Source organism: Paracoccidioides brasiliensis, assembly GCF_000150735.1.
Source record: "Paracoccidioides brasiliensis Pb18 unplaced genomic scaffold supercont2.12, whole genome shotgun sequence".
In the NCBI taxonomy this organism is placed as follows: domain Eukaryota; kingdom Fungi; phylum Ascomycota; class Eurotiomycetes; order Onygenales; family Ajellomycetaceae; genus Paracoccidioides; species Paracoccidioides brasiliensis.
In genome coordinates, this window is record NW_011371369.1 from 91523 (window position 1) to 110861 (window position 19339).

A 19339-nucleotide genomic window follows, 5' to 3' on the forward strand; every position below is an offset into this window, starting at 1 on the left:
GTTGTCTATACAACTTTAGGGAAAACCCCTCTCTGATTCCTCTGGAAACTTTCAAACCATCTTGCTAAGTAGTGATGCATATACGGAGCGATTAATGGTGCATATGTCTAGTGGCTTTTGACTCCACAAATCCAATGATCAGGGGTTGATTAATAATTCGGCTTTTACTACATATGTTGACTGTTGCGTTGGATAATGCAGTAGTTTGCTGGTTTCCAGACTTTTGCTCAAGTGACTATTAAGCTCACATAATATTAAAGGGCCCTATGCTATGGTAAAGCCCTACCGTTCAGATAGTGTTCTAGTGATACATGACTCATATAAACAGGCAACTCCCAGACTCCACGCTTAAAAAATTTAATCAAACAATATAATCGCAGTAGACGAAATTCTCATAAATTTGACGGCCAGCCCATCAAATACTTCCCGAAGCACAATTTAAAACCAAGATAGAGTCCACAATGCGGGTAGATTGGGCCATTTCTCCTGCCACTTGGCAAGGATCTCAGGAACCTTCTCATCGAAGCATCTCCTCGCTTCACCAGTCGCCTGATCCCAACCATTCGCACCGTTGATTTTCTGTTCCTCATCAGCCGCACTGTTCAGCCTGTCTGCCAGATCAAGAATCGCCTTGGAGCCAACCAGAGCCTCCTCGTGACTATCACGAATGTCGACGTTGAAAACATGCACGGGGCGATTCAGCGGGGCACCGCGATTCATCAAATCCTCAACCACGGCATCCCAGCACCGCTCTTCACAAGTAATGATAGCATCAACTAACCCTCCCTCTGTCCCCAAACTGCCCTTGTCCCCTCTAGACACATGATCCAGTCGCGGCATTCCGGGTACCCATTCCTGAAAGCGCTCCGGACCCCATTTCACGTTCTTGTTTCGCTCGAGCATGGTGAGGACGCCATTGTTGCGGTATAGTCTAGGGTCCTTTTGCAATAATTCATCGTACATTTGAGCGTAGGATACAGTGTTGAAGTTATAGACATTAGGTTGCGTGATGGATGGGCCTGGGAGCCGGACCAGGGACCCCGTGCCAAAGGATATTACTGGATACGATGACGGTGGTGAAGAAAGGCGATTGTGTGCCTCCATTGACCGATTTTGATTGGCAGCACATACTGTGCAGAATTTAAGTTTGTACGATGTCGATGAGGGGTGCGGTGGTGGTGGTGTAGGTGTTTCATCGGCTGTGCCATCCGTCCCCGCTGGAGGGGTTGAAGATGAGGGTTCCTGCGGGGGCGGAGGCGGTGGAGGAGGGGGTGGATTTGCGGTCATTGCTCGAGCAAGTCGAGGATCTGTACTCATGTTGTCCTTTTCTGATGTGGGTCTACTAATCTACTGGGCCCTATAAAACGGAGAGTCTAGCAAGAATATTCAAGTGCTCTTAGGTATGAAGCCTGCCTAATGGAAGCTCTCATCCAAAAAGGCTGAAAAGTCAGATCACTTGATATTTGAACCACTAGGAGATCTGCAATCAGCAATGAGAATCAATATAGTCCGTGTATTTCAAATAGAAGGCATACAAAAATTCGATGTTACAGATGTATCAAAGCAAACTTTCAGATAGGTATATTCTTGCGTATGATTAAAGTGTCTCCTCACAAAAAGGGATTAGGACAGCTCCAATAAATAGTTCATCATATGAGATTAGATAGAGTGAAACAGCCAGCACAACATACGAAATCGGGGACGTGTTTTGACATACCTTGATCGAGATGCTCCGTCTCTGAGCTCAGAAACTTGGCTAAGAGATGACCACGGAGAGAATATTTGCTGGTCACGGATGTTTAAACGATGTTCGTGAGGTTGGGGACGGATCAAAATAATTCCTGCCGCAAGTCCCGCTTAGTCATCACAAATTTTGAAGTGCAATCTTGCACAATACGAAATAGTTAATATTTATTATAATAAAAAGGGAATATTAGTATATATTCATTGTAAATGAGAAAGAGAAGTTTAAAGCATATAAGATTTAATAGTTGCTGAGTTCAATGTAAAGAGGGCTTAACAAGAGAGAAGCTGCTGAGCCTGCTATTTCATCTTCCACCCCTCTGTACTCTGCCAGCAGCAATTGTAACACACTCCGGCATACAAGAATAAGGTGTCCTGGTCCTAGCTTGATTGAATTTAATTAGAGGTAGTCGAGTGTATATTTTCAGATTAAATCTAGTCTCTGAAATATTTTCAATTTGTTGCTCCCTCGCTGAGAAATACGTTATCACAGAAGGCTGAATTGGATTAGTTAACCTAGTTGCTAACCACACGCTAACTACTACATAGTTCCCGTTGAATCTCCGATCCGCACCAGACATATCCCAAACCACGGTAAGCAAAGCTTTCAAAGCTTTTCAGAGTTGTATCTTACCATCAATGTCCTTGAAGCTTCCCATCACCATGCAAATTGGAACGGAGCATGAGATTCATCAGGTGATCTTAAGGTTGCATATAGTTACCACTCTACTCACGTTTTGGCCCGTCGCCAGGGTCATGTTTGCAGAGCGCGGAGTTCAGACAGCAACCAGGAGGTTGTTCTGAAGGGTTTTTTTCTTTTTCTTTTTTCTTTTTTTTTTTTTTTTGGTTTTTTCCTGCGGCTTGCAAACCTGACACAACCCAATCCAGACTAAACTTTGAGAAGTAAATCTCACAGAGCCAGAAGTTTAAAGGGGCACAAAATATTCGGAAGCTCTTAGATGTCATCAAGGACTCCGCCAGAAGTGAGAGAGATCATTGTCCCCTCTCGCAGTCCTGAAATTCTCTTTGGTCTTCTCTGGTCTAAAGATGTCGACATATGGGATTGGAGTATGGTAGTATGTGTCTCCTTTGGCATATCTGCTTAGACTTAGCTGTTTGGTGCGAAGTATCCTTATATGATTCAGGCTTACCTTCGCCCTAATATTTGACCGACTTCCTGAGGAGTCTAGTCCCGACATGTCCCAACTGTATGAGGACAGGGTCAGATACGACATATTCTAAGACTTCCTGCTGAGCTTGACACCTTAATATCAACAATGCAAAGAGCGCTGGCCGAGATTGGGCCCGGAACAACAAGAAGTAACCATACTATCGATACTGGAATAGTTGGTGTTTCAGAGGAAGACATTCTTCTCTTAGAAAGTGTCTTGATTCCTGACTCTGGGTTACGTCCTCCCGCAAAGGAAATGCTACACAATGGATGGCTTGACGGGAAGGGCCTTTGAGAGGTGGCTTAAACAATTGTACCAATCAACTTGGTTATTTTGAGAACAGCTCACAGCAAAATTTCCCAATAAAACTGCTCAGACTCAAGCTTCGCCCATTGGTTGCCAGCCCGAACTCTTCATGTTTGCATCACTCTGTTGGTTATCATGAGCTGTCTGGTTCCAGAGTGTTAGGGAGTCGAATATACCTGCCTAGGTTTGTCATTCACAAAGGAACCGTCAACTTTGCTCATAGGAGATAGTTGCATGCTGAATAGGGTCATTGGGGCTGGAATGAAATGGGTTCCTGTTGAAGCCCGTATGAGTAAGGGATCAACAAAGTAGATTCTACCATGATGTCCTTTGTCGCCTCTCTAATCTCAGTGTTCTTAGTGGCATCCTTCCCTAGTTCTTCATCAACTCGTTTCCCTAACGGCTCTGTCTGGCTGTGAGGGATTGGCAAATGATTTGTAGGTTTTGGAATCGAGTCTTAGATATATGTTTATTCCGCTCTTCGTCACTTGAAGGAACTGGCGTGAACTCATGGCAAGGCAAAAGATATGATTCTCACTGGCAGAATTTATATCAGAAGTGCATATTTTGTAGCTGAGACACGTGTGCTGGGAGGGCCAATTTGACCTTGCATCGAGCCAAGCAACAGACCTTCGCAGAGTCATCAGGAATTTCAAGGCTGCCACCTCCCATTTAAGGCTGCTGCTACATGCGCATTGTCTACACTGTTCTGGTGTGTCTACCCACTTGATCTACCTGGTTGTGAGATTAGGCATCACTGCAGCAATCAATAGCGTGCGATTTTCGCAATAACCCAACAACGATTAATTGACCCCGAGAGCAACACTAGTCAAGGCGAACGAAGTTCTCGAGGAGCCGCTGGTGTTGGTCGACCGCTTCGAATACTTCCAAGCGGTTCTAGATGAGTACTTGACCGCCTAGCAAGGTCTGGTTTTGTATGTACACACCCATACATATTGAAACACTTTCAATGTCAACCTCGGTTGATTTGGCTCAAGCTTGCGAAGATAGTGGAACTTGACGATGCATGATTCAATTCTCACAACTATTCTTAATGGATGTGCAGATTCTGAAAGTGAACTCCATGCCCTGTATGCTTCATTGAGTATTCTGAGATTCAAGGAATTGTGCTGTGATAAGAGACGAGCCCTTCTACTATCAGCTCTCACTGCTGTTGATCCTTGCATATCCTGTAGAGACCTAACTAATTCATGCCTAACAGCAATCCAGACTTTCAGATATATGAGTTAGATGTTATATCAGGACGATCTTGATCACGAACTCTGATGAACCATAGCCGAACTGCGAAGCTACCCCAGCTTCCATCACATGCCGAGGCTCAAGACCAGTTCTCCTCACTCAGATCACCCTATATATGATCCGACAATCTATATACTCTATACCAATTAATTGAGATCTTTTAATAATATATTTACTCCTAATAATAGTACTTTTATAAGAAGAGAGCTCAGTCATACTTATATATAACAATAAAAAAAGAGAATGGAGCCGTCCAGCGCAACCAAGGGTTTCTTCCAAACCCCCCCAACTATCCCGCCACAGTACGTTGAAGATGCTGCCCTTCGCAGGATAATCTCCTTGCATCTTCCTTCCCCAACTCCCTCCATCATCGACAAAGATCTATCTCGATTTTCCCGTCTTGTACTCTCAAGGTCGCATCTGGCCCACGTGGCCGACGCGGAGAAGAACCAGCCTTACCTTCGGCCACTTACCACGTTCGGAGTGGAGAATAAACAGGATCCCCTGGTCACAAGTGAGGGCTGGCGCAAACTACAGGATATTGGAATCGAAGAGGGCTTCGTGGCGCTGGGCTATGATGACGCACCAGGAAATCCGGCCTCGCACTGGAACAACCGAGTATATCAGTCCATCAAACAGCACATTTGGACCTCGAGTGCCGCCCTGGTTACATGCCCCGGTGCCATGACCGATGGTGCAGCCAAACTGCTCGGAGCGCATTTGAACGATAAAGATGGAGATATATTTAGGGAAGCAAGAAACCGACTAATCAGCCGCGACCCTCGTTTTGCCTGGACCAGTGGTCAGTGGATGACAGAAAGGAAGGGTGGTAGCGATGTTCGTGGAACTGAGACCGTGGGCAGGAAACTTTCAGCCGAAGAACAGAGCGCCAGCAATGGTGTTGATTCGCTTGGGAATCCTCTTGGGCCGTGGCAGCTTGACGGTTTCAAGTGGTTCTCATCCGCAACAGATGCCAATATGACAATTATGCTGGCCAAAACGGGGCCAGATGGCCAGATCAGTGCCTTTTATGCTCCCTTGCGCAGAAAGGTACCCGGAGGAGCCGAAGGCGAAACAGAACTCAACGGTGTGAGGATCCAGCGTCTGAAAAATAAGCTTGGCACCAAAACACTTCCTACCGCCGAACTGGAGTTGAAGGGGATGAGGGGCTATCTGATTGGAAAGCAAGGAGAGGGCGTCAAGGAAATTTCAACCATCCTCAATATTACCCGATTCCACAACATCATCGGAGCGGTTGGTGGTTGGGGAAGGGCACTGGCTATCTCGAGAGCTTATGCCAGAGTACGGGTTTCTGGAGGCAGACTTCTCACAGATATCCCCGCTCACGTACGAGCTCTTGCCCGAGACCATGTGATGTATAGAGCGCAGATGCACCTTGCGTTTCTAGTGGCTTCATTATTGGGGATTTCTGAAGGCCAAGACAGTTGCCTCACCCTGGCGACGCGTGCTTCTATTCTTCCCACTGATGCCCAGCAGGCTAGCGCTTTGCTGCGTCTCCTTACCCCCATGGCTAAAGCACAAACGGCACTCAGAGCCATACACGGCGTTCGCGCTTGCATGGAGAGCCTTGGTGGTGTCGGCTATCTCGAGAACGAAGATACTTTGTTCAACGTCGCAAGGATTTTCCGTGACACCTGTGTCGTCAGCATCTGGGAAGGGACCACTGACATCATGGCAGATGACTTCGTGCGTGTTATAAAGTCTCGTAAGGGCCCTGAAATCCTGACGGACGTTGGTCAATGGGTCGCGAGCGCTTTGGCGATTGCCAACAAGCATTCGTTTCAGAAGGAAGGTGAGAAATTGCAGAAAGCGTGGAAGCAATGGCTGCAATCTATCGACGGTAAGGATAAAGAGCAATTGAAATGGGAAGGGAGAGACCTCCTTGTTGGACTTGAGTATGTGGTTTGTGGCTTGCTGTTGATTTTGGATGCTGCGCGGGATAACGACGCTGTCACGAGAGAAATTATGCAGCGCTTCGTAATGCAGGATCAAGCCTCATATAGCTCCTGGGAAACTGAAGCGGCCTGGGATAAGAGGATTGTTTTTGGAGAAGAGGGTGCAGCTACAGCGAGGCTGTAATAGAGCCGACCTGATGCGTAAAGATATATCTACATTTTCTAATCCGCATCGTAGTTAATGACTCCTGGTGTCGAGGTAACTAATCAACCTTGATGCTCTTTCAGATGTAGATTTAAGCATATTAGTTAAATTTGATTTACAATATTTTCCTTCTCTGAAGCTATCCCTCATTCTCACCTTCACCTTCACCTTCGCCCTCATCATCTTGATCATCTTCATGAATCGGAAATGTCAATAGGGCCGCTACGCCACCTAAACCATCTAGTCTTCGCCCACTCTCATGATCGGAACTAAGGACTCGGACTTCCCCGCCATCCACGTCCCTCACTCGATCCACCAGCGCCACCCATCTATGCCTTTCAGCTACATTTTGGGCGCGAAACAGCTGGTTTGATATTATTAGGACTCCACCTCCACGGCCCACTGCGCCCTGTTCCACTGCGGATTCAACCTCTCGCGGACCGTAGGTGGCCTTGTTGGTCTCCCTGCGAAGTTCGGCGAAGAATCTGTCCATGAGCGTGGTTTCTTTTGCGTATTTGGTGTTTGAGAGGAGACTTTGGACGGATGGGGATTGAAGGACTTCAGCAAGGGAGTGCATGTGGCCAGAAGATGAGTGGACGACGACAATGCTTTGTAGTAGTGGTTTCAAGGCGGGTATGGATGTATTCGCTGCAGACTGGATGTACTTTTGGAACCCAGCTGCTGTGAAACCGGGAGATGCGAGGAGAATAGGCTTCGTAGGTGTACCATTGGCAGCAGAGCTTGTAGATGAAGGCTGACTAGATGTCGTATTGATGTCGAGCAGACGCATGAGTGTCTCAAGCGTCGTTTGAAAAAATTTTGTCATCGCCTATTATTTTCAATCGTTCCCTTGTCAGAATGTCAAAACACCGGAACGGATCTTCCCACGAAGTAGTACTATATCCAGGCTTACCTTGTCATGATCGCTTCCGCCTTGCCTCTTCCGCGGAATGGATAATTCGATTTTCTGCTTCAGAACCGTTTGGAATTGACCTATAAAACATATATGCGCAAGGCCTTCCTGCATCACCACTGCCACGGCTTCTGCCCTTCTATCTCCTCCCTCATCCACTGCATCCTTCAACATTTCAATCGCTACACTATCCCAACCTCCCGCTTCTCCTGAGGGTTCAACCTCCTTCACAAGCGTAAAGTTCCGCTGTAGTTCTAGGTCGAGTGTATGATGCTGACCAATCTTGGTGTACGGAGTCTCCGCGACGATCTGGCCGGAGACATGGAGCTGGGAACTCTGAGGGTCAAAATCCAAGCTCTTGACACGGATTTGTAGTGTCATAGGGATGCGGGAGGAACTTGTGGTCCCCGTTGTAGCAGTGGTGGTAACGCGACGTATCGCGCTCGCCTTGAGGAGGTCATGCGGTCGGATGAGGTTGTAACAATGCCACTGATCCAAACGAGTTCGATTAGCTATGTGATGCGTAAAATCCGGTCAGATCTATATTTAAGAGAGGGCTTCATTTGAAATGCCTGCTCGAATGATCATAACAGGGCATACCATGTCCTCTGGTTCCTCGGGGTAGAGCGTAACTGAGCCAGAGCCATCTCTCTCGATGTTCTGTTTGATCAGCCGCATATCAAATAAGATGCTGCGGGACCTGAACAGCTATCCCTGTAGACCCAAAAAGTATGATGTAGAATTTCGGTAGTTCCCACAGCGTTTCCGGGACAATTAGGCTAGGTGTCGGGTGTCAATTGTTGATTTTCGATTGCTAAGAATTAGTTAGCTAACTACTTCGCGGTTTGGCGGTGCTTGATATTTCCTAAGTGATGTTAGTTAACTAAATAGTTGGGCAGCCTGCTGTTGTCGTCATACCCCCGCCAGTAACCAGTTAACCGCGGGAATGTTTGCAGGCCTAATGTTGATATATCACCATTAATGCCAGTGATTGGGGGCGATTTGACTCGGATAATTTTGTCCAGGGCAGTCAATTAAACTAGTTACAGAGAGTTTTGTTCCGCACGGACAAGTATGATAAAAGGTGGATTGGAACCGTGTAAACTCTGGCAACAGCTATATATAGTTTAACTACCATGGTTAGCTTACGCGGAAAAGCAGCTCATCTTCTGATGATATGATTTCGATGTGCTTCGGAACCGTTTGTTTCCAGAGATCCAAGTTTACATTAAACCCATGAGGCCACCCTTTGTCGTTTCACAGTCCTCGTTAAATCCAAACCTAAAGTCTGCCCTATCTTGTTGCACAACTAGACTATTTGACAAAATGGCTGCTTTCACCCTTCAATCCACCTACAAACTGAACTCGGGACACAAGATCCCTGTCCTGGGATTTGGTGTAAGTAATCCCTCTCAACTTCAGACGTTTGCCCATAACAGAGTATCGATGTGGGGCTGGGCCGTTAAACGAAGGGCCTGTCTGATAGTTACCCAGAAAATGTTGCCGTGATCATCGAGTTTAGTTTTTATTGGACCCTGGCTGACTGGCATCTTCCGTTAGGTGTATCAAACGTTTGTACCCCTGCTGCACACTCTATTATTGCTGCGGATAGTATACTCATATTCAGATACGTGATAGACCTCCCGAAAAAACTGAAAAAGCGGTGTTGAAAGCTTTGGAATTGGGGTATAGACATGTATGTGTCTCCGATTGGCATTTTCCCCAGATGCCTTTCCATCTAGTCACCTCTAGGGTGGTTAGACGGAATGGCGGGTGCCATTGACTATCTCTTCGGGTTGCTAACACATTGCACAGATCGACTCCGCGCAGGCCTATCGCAATGAAGCCGAGTGCGGACAGGCCATCCGGAACTGTGGCCTTAAACGTTCAGATATTTTCTTTACCACAAAAGTGCCACGGAGTGCCATGGGTTACCGGGAAGCCAAGAACGCGATCGATTCGAGTCTAAAGGCAGCCAATATTGATTATATTGATCTGTGGGTCTTCCTTTGTACGACAAAGTTGGGAGGGGAAGGGGGATATAACAGCTAAAACTTTGCTCACAGAATCCTCATCCACGCCCCATATGGCGGACGGGAAAAACGCGAAGGAACATGGCGTGCTCTCGTAGAAGCCCAAAAAGAAGGGAAAATTCGCTCTATTGGAGTCTCCAACTACGGTGTCCATCACTTGAACGAGCTAGAGGAGTATAGCAAAGTTGTTGGTGGGAAGATTGACGTCGGTCAATATGAGTTGCACCCCTGGCTCTCCCGCGAGGACATTGTCGACTGGCTTAAAAAGCGCAACATTGTGATTGAGGCTTATAGTCCCCTGGTGCAAGCAACCAAGATGGATGATCCCTTGCTCATGAATTTAGCCCGGAAACATAACAAGACACCTGCGCAGATTCTCCTTCGTTGGAGCTTGCAGAAGGTAAGGGGTTCCCTGCACCTGAACCCGATTTTCAAGCTTGCAGCTATTTGTTTGATGTTGTTGAAGTAACTGATTGATGTTTATAAACGGACTGCGCAGGGTTTTGTTCCCCTTCCTAAATCCGTGACCGATAGCCGTATCACGGAGAATACAGGAGTTTTCGACTTCGAACTCTCCGCTGAGGATATGGGTGCTTTGGACACAGGCAAATATGAACCAGTCTGCTGGGATCCCACAGTATCCAATGACTAGATTTCAAGCTGAGCTGGCTTGATATAGAAAATGCGATGTATAAAGTTTGCTGTTTCTTGGAGGGGCTGCGTTGATTTTCAATATAATTTTTGGTGTATATACAGATATATCGTGATTTCTATATCACGAATTCCTGATGGGCCTTTTTTTACTTACCTTCTGCTGTTTCTTGAAACTCCAGGACTTATGTAAATGCAAAAGCTCGAAGAGGAGGAATTCTGCTCTTAAAGACAGGTGACATAAAGGGTTTCTTGGGCTGAGTTGTGTTGATTCACTTCTTTGTATGGGCCTATTGTTTGTCTGGCAACCCCTTTTTTAAGATGCACAACAAATACAAATTCCATATTCACTTCAAACAATCAACACTCTCTTGTGTTGCTCTCCTATAAATACTATCGAGACAAAAATCTCCTTAATACTACTTACCATCTTCCTTTCCTAACACCTTTTCCTTTTTTCTACCTTCCATCTTCCCTGGCTGTCTCTATCAGCATCTGTCTTGGTCACTACCCTATTTACATATACCTCGCTCAGCCCCTCCAGCCTTAAGACATTTAGTCTTAATCTATCCCCCTGAGAGTTTGTCTTTTCATAATCGCCGCTGTTGTTGTGGTAACTGTCGCTCCTCAAGAAAACCTCCTTTGGTCGCCTAAAGCAACGGACAACACAAAACTGGTGCAGCCCGCTGGCATGTCCCATCTTGAAATCAAGGCTGCCTCCAATATCCTGTTGATTCTTAAGGTGTTTCCCTCAATGCGAAATAATCAGTTCCCACACCTCCGAGATGGTCAGAAACCAACGGGAGGAGAGTGAATCACCTCCTTTACCCCCCTTCGAGTTCATGTCGCGCAACCGTCGCGCGGTCTTTGGAGACCCACCCTCCCCATATTTGGCTGCTCTTCTAGCAAGTGCTGAGCGACGACAACGCAGAAAACGAGAACAGGAGAGGCTGGAAAAGGAACGGAAGCAAAACAACGAAGAGCTGCCTAGGAAGCGGCGTGATCCCAATGAACTTCCTGAGTATCTTACTCCAGCAGGGCATGATCACCTGGCTTGGTCGGGCAGTGGAACGTCATCCTCGAGCCCCTATCCTGTCTCCGGAACTAGCCGTTCACAATTTGCCGATTCGGAATCAAACGGGGAAACCGGTGAGAAGGGTGATAATACGAGCACAGATCAGACTCACGATGAAACAAAAAACATGGAAGAAGATCGGGATGAAGAGGAAGAAGATCGTGAAGACGACGAAGAACATGAAGGGGATGTGGATAGCCAGGAGGACAACCGTTCCAAGAAATCCGAGGAGGAAGACGGAAATGGGGATGAGGAGTCCCAAAGCGGGTCCCAAGAGGAGTCCGAAGATGGTTCAGCAGACATGGATTATGACGACGATATGGCTGACGACGAAAATACCATGCCCCAAAAAGATACACCCAGTAAATCTGAAGCAACAGTGACAGATGAAGAAGACAAGGACGAGGACAGCAGCCAAGTTTGTAAGTATGCTGCCCCTTCTCCATCACATCCTTAATGTTGAGAATGAAAGAATAGGTGACCCGGATCCCGAAAACGAGATCCTGGTGAACAAAGAGCTTTGTGTTCCTTCCCCGATCGCGGTCGACGAAGACTCCAACAACAACAACAACAATAACAGAAGAGGCTGCACCTTAATTCCGCCCCAATCTTGGCCCACCCGATCCAAGCAGACGCAGCATGACCATCCCCGCAATCCCTGTTCTGTTACTTCAGACCGTCCTGATCCATCTTCGAATACGTTTTCTGTCCCCGGCGAAATATTTGTTGACCCAATTGATTTTGATAACGACGAAACCCGTGCCTTGATACATAATTTCGCTGCAGCGTGGGCAAACCTCGCCGTAGGCTATGTGATTCCCCATAGTGAGAACACCCGGCCTGCTGGTCGAAGGGTCCGGAGCGTGGCACCTCGACAGAATAGAGATCGCTATAGTCCTGTCTCACAGACCCAAGGTGGATTTCATGCCGGCATTCCTGAAAACGAGCTGTTGTCTTCTTTATCTGTGTCATTGCCTGGGGGGTCAATGCTTCCTACATATCGGAACTCCAACGTGACAGCTAGGGTCAACCAGGACGATCCCCTTTTTGAAGAAACAAGTACTGTGGCCAGACAAAATTCAAATGGGCTCCCGGAAAATGGTGATCAGAACATGGATTGGTAGTTGTTTTCCCTCGAATTTTGATTTTTCCTCCCTTCTCTTGTGTTTTTTTTTTCCAGCCCCAGCAAGCCTATAGTTTTGAACTGACATGACATCTCTTTTCCATGGCGCCCTCTTCTGACCGAAATGTGTTTTGTTTATCTGGTCGTTATGCGTTGCTATTTCATGAAGTTGTTTCTTCCCACACCACCTTCACTGTTCAAATTTCCCCCGCGTGTTTCTTAGTGTTCTTTCTACCTTTTTTACATTTCCTTTTCAGCTCAAATCCACCTTCAAAATTGAACAAGAGGGGTAGAGATACCTAGCCAAAATTGTCCATTTAAAAATTTCCCCTTTTTCCCCCATCCAAGTGAGTGATTTACTCATTGTAGATTTTTTTTTTATCGCGTATTTCTTCGGAGTTTCAAGGAGTGTACACATGTAATTAGCCGGTTGTCACTAAGCGCACTGTGATGCCATTGACAACTGATGTGCGATGGGATATGGATATGAGATTCGAATCTATACACTGTGAAGTTGGCTAATCTTGTCCCACAGTTTTAACCTTGGTAACAATAAGCGTTTCTCTTCTTTAGTAGCTTGCATCTTTCCATAGGAAATTGCCACTGGCCTTGTAATCAGAATGCTCTCGATTTAACAGGTTGCATCCGTGTTCGTAAAAATAGGGTTGGACTCCACCTAAAGAAGTACAAAGGTCAGCAGTAGCAGAATTGTTACCATTCATTATCCAATAATACCCGGATTCTTATGGAAGGGCAGGATTAGTAGGCTTAAAGGGAAAAGCAATTTGCGAGCTGGTGCAAAGAGAAGGAATATGGTCTTCCTTTTTGAACAGATTTTGGAAAAGATATTAATTCTCCATATCCGACGAGATTGACAGGGAATAAAAGATGAGACAAACAAGAAAGGAATTAAAAGCGAGAACGCTTTCAAGTAACGTGGATCTAGAAACAAGAATTCCGTGCTGCCGGGATTTTCGAGTAAAAACAGAGGAAAATGGGGCAAGAAGTACAGATGAAAAGGTATTCCATTGGAGGGCAAATGGAATCCAGGCGCAGGAGTGGCGGGGACAGCTAGAAAGAACAGACACTAGGGATTTATCAGGCATGTGTGTATCTTCGATTCAAGCAGGGGAAAAGGAAAAATACAAAGCAGAAAAATGAACCGCTATGCCTTCTCCCATTGTATGTTGTCTTCTTCGATTGCCATTCATGTCGCATGAATATATATCCCACATGCCCCCATTCATTATCAACGCCTGAATCAAAAAAAAAAAATTGTTGGTCTCATGTGAAAGGGCCCAAACCGTCGGCATTGTCTTTTCCCCCTTTCTTTCCCTATCCTATCCTTTCCTTGTATGCTTCCTCTCTTCTTTCCCACATACAGCGCACCAGACGATCCGGAAATGACATAAAGGAAAAGACAAATCCAAAATTCCCCATTGCCCTTCGGCGGATATCTCCCTCTTCACACAACACGCCCCCTGCAAAAGAGACATCTACTCCTCCTCCTCCTCTTCAACTGTCGTCTTGGCAATACGGTCCAAATCCCGCTGACCGCTCTGGGTAATTCTTCGACCACCTTTCTCCTCATCAAGCTCGAGCACTCCGATCTTCTCAAGCGATTGGATGACTTTTCGATCAACAGAACCGCTGCCTTCGACGTGGTGGGAGGGCCGCGAGCCACGGTTCTTCTGGCTTCCGTGGGCTTTGCGTAGACGACCGACACCGACGGTCTTGCGGAGGTAGATGTGTCGGGCAATGGAAGCGGCGCGGATGTAGTACCTGTGTCAATTTTTTTGCGGGGTAGATTGTTAATTAGTCGAGATGCGACAGAATATTTATCTTTCTAACGTGCTTCCCGGGAAGATAGATGTCGCGTCAAAATGGAGTATTAAATATTGCATACCAGTCGATAGATTGAGGGGGAAGTTCGTTCGCTCTTGAGGTCTTCACAGTGTCGACCCAACCTGTATCACAACTCTGGTGTCAGACATTCCCGGTCCCGTTGAATCAAAACAAACCGCAATCGGAAAAAGTGAGTAATAAACGTCATAGGAACGGACCTGGGATTGGCAGTTTGCCTTGTCTCTTCAGGAAGGCGGAGTATGCTGCAATGAACTTTTGCGCCTGTAGAGAAAAGGTGTTGTTATATCAGCCCTCTGATACGATCAAGATGTATAAAGGTAATCCTCCCGCCCCAAAACAACAGTCGTGAGCTCTTTTCCATTTCCATTCTCCCATCATCCTCTGCCCGATATTAAACTCTGAAGAATTCGCCCTTCTCTTTTGGCGAAACATCCAGACTGCGATCGTGTCTCGGCCCAAACCCCTGCACACCCTTCCGCCCAAAAAAACCAACTCCAATATCTCAAATCGAAGTGCATCTTCATCCCCATCCTCTTCCCATTCTCATTACCCCCTCCAAATGATCTCCCAAGCTACACCCAAGAACTGGAAAGCAAGAGAAAAGAAACCCCATCAAAGGAAAAACTTACATCCACATCGCGAACAGTAACACCTCCCATGATTGCGATTGGCCTGTTTTTAGCTTGCCTGGGAGTAAATATGATGGAAACACGAGAGGTGAAGAGAAGGGGATGGGGAAGGGAAGAAAGGCAAAACGATCCGTTGGTCGATGTTGTCGTTGTCGTTGTTGTTGGTCGTCTCTCGGGGTTTTCGTTGTCGCTTCGCTTCGAAATTTCGCTTGTTGTGTCATCGCCAACTGTGTGGTTGTGGAGACTCAAGTCGCTTGGCCTGTTTGGGACTAGTCATACCCTAAGAGCCTCAGCTGGGTCTTTGTCAGCCGCTAAGCCTAATTAAGGGAATGGTCTTGGCATGAGCTTCCAAGGCTTGAAACCACCGAGAGAAAACTCGCTTGACGGGCAGCTTTAAAGGACTTGAGGGCGGTTATGTAAGCTATTGCAATACCTGTGTCGAATATAATAGATGTTATTATCCATTAGAACTAATACATAATTATGATTCTTATATATCTCAAGTGAAAGAACATTTCTTCGCAATTACTCGTAACGTTAACTCCCTGAATGACCAAGTTAAAAAAAAAACTGTGATCTGAATCCTGTACGTAGCAATAACGGCATACCCGTACCCTGAAGAAAAACACCACCTAACAATATCGTAAAAAGTGAAAAGGCAGAAGAACAATGATAAGTCTCGCGAACCCAATCCTTATGAGCCCCTATAAAACTCCGAAGTTAACAGATAAAGAACAATGAAGAGACCATAACGAAAACAGCTCTCAGGCACGACACCAATCACCCCCCCAAACTCGAAGCCGAAGCCCCTTTCAGACCAACACAGTATCGCGCAAACAGGGTATCAATAAAATGCTCATGTTTGATCCCCGGAAACCGAACCTTCCCAAATTCATCTATAGCCTCTTGAACCGGAAACCCTTTCCTCTCAATCAGATAGGAAGCAACGAAAAAACCAGTCCTGTTAAATCCATAATGACAATGTACTGCAATGACGGGCCGCGGAGCTCCATCAGAAAGATTGCCAGATACAGAGGTTATTTCTTCCTCAAGTCGGCTGGCTAGTGAGACAAAGTCTCGCACCTCATCGATGGTGGGAGGTATCTTGGAGATGGTTGGAAGCTTATGGTACTGGATCCCCCCCTTCTCAAGTTGGGAGGGGTCGTAAACGGGGCTCTCGTGGCTGATATCGATCACCGCATAGATTCTCCCCTTCCACTGCTGCGCAAATGAAACTGGGGTGTGTTTCTCATCAACCTCACGCAAGGTTTTCATGGCAACAAAAGTATTGCCCATTACGTCCGAAACGGGGTTGGTTGCCTTCCATTTTTCAAGGTTCTTGACGTCCCATTTCCCAGAAGTAGTTAGATGCTGAAGCTGCCAGCCCAACCCAAGACGAGGGTCGACTTGCTTTTCAAGAAAATCCTGTATCAACCCCGAAAGGGTCCGACACGTGCTTCGATCATAGAGAAGTGCATGAGAGGCTGGTGCAGGAAAAATATATGCCTTTACACCCCGTTTCCCGCCTCTTGTACCGCTTTCAGATTCCAGGATACCAGAAGGATTAACACTGCTCGAAACGTCACTATTCATGCCCTTCGCCTGCGAAGGTTGAGCATCAGGAATCGTATTTCCGCCTTGATCGCCAAAATCCCGTCCTTCGAGCTGGCCTTCAGGGAACCTTGATTCGGTCGACTGGCCCCGCTCCATGTTGAAATATGCAAGGATCTTGATGGCTTCTTCGGGTTTCGTTACCTTGTCAGCCTCTCCAGCTATGAGCAAGAGTGGAACATCCACTCCAGCCCATACTTGCTTCCCGGGTAAACCTCCAATGGCTTCGCCGTTGCTGTCGTACGTGGGAAGGATTCCCCACACCATCCTCCTCCACACTGGAGTCTTACTATGCTGGTTAAACCGCAGCTGGATGTTTCTCGTCTCCATATCAGCACCTTCCCCAACAAATCTCAAAACGCTGGGACTGTTGATTCCTCCTCGTCTATCCCAAATTCTAAAAAGGTTTAGTATCAAATCTGGTGTGTAAAGCATTCTGCGAAACATTAGAGTTTCTTCTTTCGGGGGAGGGCCAGCCGGTGGGCATATGGCAACAATACCAATGACATGTTCCCGAAGCGAAGATATAACTGGAGATTTAGAAGACGCAATCAATGTTGAAATCGCAGATCCTAGACTATGCGCAACTAAAATAACCTTTTGATCCCTTTCCTTGTCGCGATGTTGTTCAACTGCTACAGTGACCAAAGTAGCAAGAGCCTCAATTGAATATGGAGTCCAGGACTTTGGAGAAAACGAGGACAACCCGCAGCCCGGAAAATCGATACCAAAACAGGGGGCAATAGTAATCAAGCTTGTTAATAGAGGGTGAAATTGGACGAGGGATCCTCCAAGTCCATGAATAAATACCAAGAGTGGCAAGGGCGATGGTTCGGTAGGGAGCTTGTCAATATGAGGGTGAGGATAGACAAATGTCCGGATGGAGGGATATGTTGCAATTGGGGTGGTGTATGAAATATTTGAGGAGTGCTTTTTAAGCAGTCCAGGGTCAGTATCATGCACACCTGAACAAATGTCAGTTAAGTCAGTACCATATCAAACGAAAAGAACATAGAAAAGGCATGGAAATGAGAAATTTTCAGAACCAGACATTGACGTGACTTACCCTTGCGTTCGAGATGTTCGCTTCGAGAGCCAGCAGAACGGCCATGCGCATCAATCGCATTTCCCTTCGTAGAGTTGGAGTCTTCATGTGACCCATCATCCAAACTGGACGTTGCAGGCTCGTTGTTCAACAGCGCGTGAGATTGTTCTCTTCCATTCCTGCGGGGACGAAACGCGCGAAGCAGTAGCAGACAGCCTGCCATAGTCACAACGATAGGAATTCCCAAAGTTGCGTAAGAAGGATTCGTCAGTTCATTTGGCGGAATTTCACTGCCAGGGGCCGTATTAGGACGAAATCCTAAAATACGTGGGCGCGGAAAGAAGTGTCCGACGTAATCCCACGAACGCTGGATGAATGACAGAGTAAAGGAGAATAAATGAGAAGCGGATGAAGAGTAGGGGGTGGAAGACGTCAGAGAAGGAGATGATGAGTTTATAGGGAATGAAATCTCTCTCGACATCGTGGTAGTTGAATGGTGGTAAAAAACTGCTTCTTATAATGCATACTCCTCCACTGCGATCACAGAGAAGGCCTAGAGCCCTAGAGCTTAGGAAAACACCCCACGTTCCCCCAGCCCGGGATTCCCTACGGCCCAAGCCGATAAAGTTGCGGGAGAAGGAGTTGGGCTGATGGCTGCAGGAAAATTAGGAGTTGTTTTGTTGCACCAATTCGAGCACCGTTGCCAAGCGGTCAAGCTTCAGCAGCGAGCCAATGACGAGTCTCAGAAGACGCGGGTGCTTGGATGAATCGTCAACAGAGGACGTGGCGGGTTTGCTGGAGTGTTTTCAAATTGTGGATCAGAACAGCGGAGTGACGGCTGTCGGGACGTGTTGCAAGCCCTGTGCCATACCATGGACGATGAAAAAGGCGAGGAGCAGTGTTTTTTGACGTGGAAAAAAAAAAGGTCTTGCGGGGGATTTGACTGGTTGTTTTGTATTTTTCTTTCTCTTATTTTGTTTTAATTTATTATTTATTATTTATTTATATGAGTATACGCAGACATTCGGACGATAAGCCCAGGCGGAAGAAAGGCAGGTAACACCTGATTTATGGTCTGTGGGTGATGGTTCGCACCAACCGCAGCAGTAGCAGTAGCAGTAGCAGTAGCAGTGACGACGGACGCTGCAAACACACTCCCTTCCCCCGTATAGTCTCTATGTCATGGTTATTTCGCAGCGCCCCAGCCCGGTAGCCGCGCGTGGAACAGGAGAAGATGGGAACTTTGGCGGACGGCAAGGCAAAAAGGTCAGACTGTACGCAGGTATGTACGGAGTGAGGCTCATACAATATCGTGAGCCGGCACTGCTGGAGCTACAAAAGGAATAAAAGTAACTAGCCCTGCTTGTTACCAAATCAGCTTAGGATTCACTAGAATTATTAACTATCGAAAGGGATTCCTACAGACCTCGCTGGGTTGCAATGCGTGTTGGAAACACGCCGTGGTCTGCGGATGATTGAGGATAAGCACAAGAAAATATTTATACAACGTCATCGTTCATCGGCGCAAAGACAAGATATTGCGGAGTTTCCTATTAAAGTTAGAGGCTTGGTTGTTGTCACGTGGAGTTAAGGTTGGATAAGCTTAGACAAGTTTAGTGTTGAGCCTTATATGGATGGCCAATCAGAGGCAACTAAGTCCTGAGATGATGTCATCTTTAGTTAATTCCATCATTATCATACCCAAAGTACCACTTAAATACTCCTGAAGAAGGTTCAGGTAAGGGGGTTGTTTGGGACAGAGTTGGTGATCTGTGCGGAGTAGTTAGTTAG

At 46.6% G+C, this 19339-nt stretch overlaps 8 protein-coding genes across 8 annotated transcripts; 4 read left to right on the top strand and 4 right to left on the bottom strand.

The window, feature by feature from the left end:
• Positions 1-438: 438 nt before the first annotated feature.
• Positions 439-1317, bottom strand: PADG_07602 (RNA polymerase II subunit A domain phosphatase ssu72; the record flags this gene model as incomplete). Its single annotated transcript, XM_010764767.1, has 1 exon — positions 439-1317. The coding sequence occupies one exon, from the start codon at positions 1315-1317 to the stop codon at positions 439-441; it is 879 nt and encodes a 292-aa protein (XP_010763069.1).
• Positions 1318-3020: 1703 nt separating this feature from the next.
• Positions 3021-3209, top strand: PADG_07603 (uncharacterized protein; the record flags this gene model as incomplete). The annotated part of the gene is made up of 1 exon (XM_010764671.1): positions 3021-3209. The coding sequence occupies one exon, from the start codon at positions 3021-3023 to the stop codon at positions 3207-3209; it is 189 nt and encodes a 62-aa protein (XP_010762973.1).
• Positions 3210-4724: 1515 nt separating this feature from the next.
• On the top strand, positions 4725-6581 carry PADG_07604 (uncharacterized protein; the record flags this gene model as incomplete). The annotated part of the gene is made up of 1 exon (XM_010764768.1): positions 4725-6581. The coding sequence occupies one exon, from the start codon at positions 4725-4727 to the stop codon at positions 6579-6581; it is 1857 nt and encodes a 618-aa protein (XP_010763070.1).
• Positions 6582-6741: 160 nt separating this feature from the next.
• PADG_07605 (mRNA surveillance protein pelota) lies at positions 6742-8193 on the bottom strand (the record flags this gene model as incomplete). The annotated part of the gene is made up of 3 exons (XM_010764769.1): positions 6742-7431; positions 7516-8004; positions 8116-8193. The coding sequence occupies 3 exons, from the start codon at positions 8191-8193 to the stop codon at positions 6742-6744; spliced, it is 1257 nt and encodes a 418-aa protein (XP_010763071.1).
• A 648-nt stretch (positions 8194-8841) lies between these two features.
• On the top strand, positions 8842-10200 carry PADG_07606 (uncharacterized protein; the record flags this gene model as incomplete). The annotated part of the gene is made up of 6 exons (XM_010764672.1): positions 8842-8913; positions 9076-9086; positions 9154-9211; positions 9331-9512; positions 9582-9948; positions 10048-10200. 6 exons carry the CDS (start codon positions 8842-8844, stop codon positions 10198-10200), a joined length of 843 nt encoding a protein of 280 aa, XP_010762974.1.
• Positions 10201-10984: 784 nt separating this feature from the next.
• On the top strand, positions 10985-12398 carry PADG_07607 (uncharacterized protein; the record flags this gene model as incomplete). The annotated part of the gene is made up of 2 exons (XM_010764770.1): positions 10985-11696; positions 11752-12398. The coding sequence occupies 2 exons, from the start codon at positions 10985-10987 to the stop codon at positions 12396-12398; spliced, it is 1359 nt and encodes a 452-aa protein (XP_010763072.1).
• A 1495-nt stretch (positions 12399-13893) lies between these two features.
• On the bottom strand, positions 13894-14922 carry PADG_12324 (40S ribosomal protein S19; the record flags this gene model as incomplete). The annotated part of the gene is made up of 4 exons (XM_010764864.1): positions 13894-14179; positions 14304-14364; positions 14461-14524; positions 14893-14922. 4 exons carry the CDS (start codon positions 14920-14922, stop codon positions 13894-13896), a joined length of 441 nt encoding a protein of 146 aa, XP_010763166.1.
• Positions 14923-15672: 750 nt separating this feature from the next.
• Positions 15673-18029, bottom strand: PADG_12325 (uncharacterized protein; the record flags this gene model as incomplete). The annotated part of the gene is made up of 2 exons (XM_010764865.1): positions 15673-17468; positions 17570-18029. The coding sequence occupies 2 exons, from the start codon at positions 18027-18029 to the stop codon at positions 15673-15675; spliced, it is 2256 nt and encodes a 751-aa protein (XP_010763167.1).
• Positions 18030-19339: the final 1310 nt, after the last annotated feature.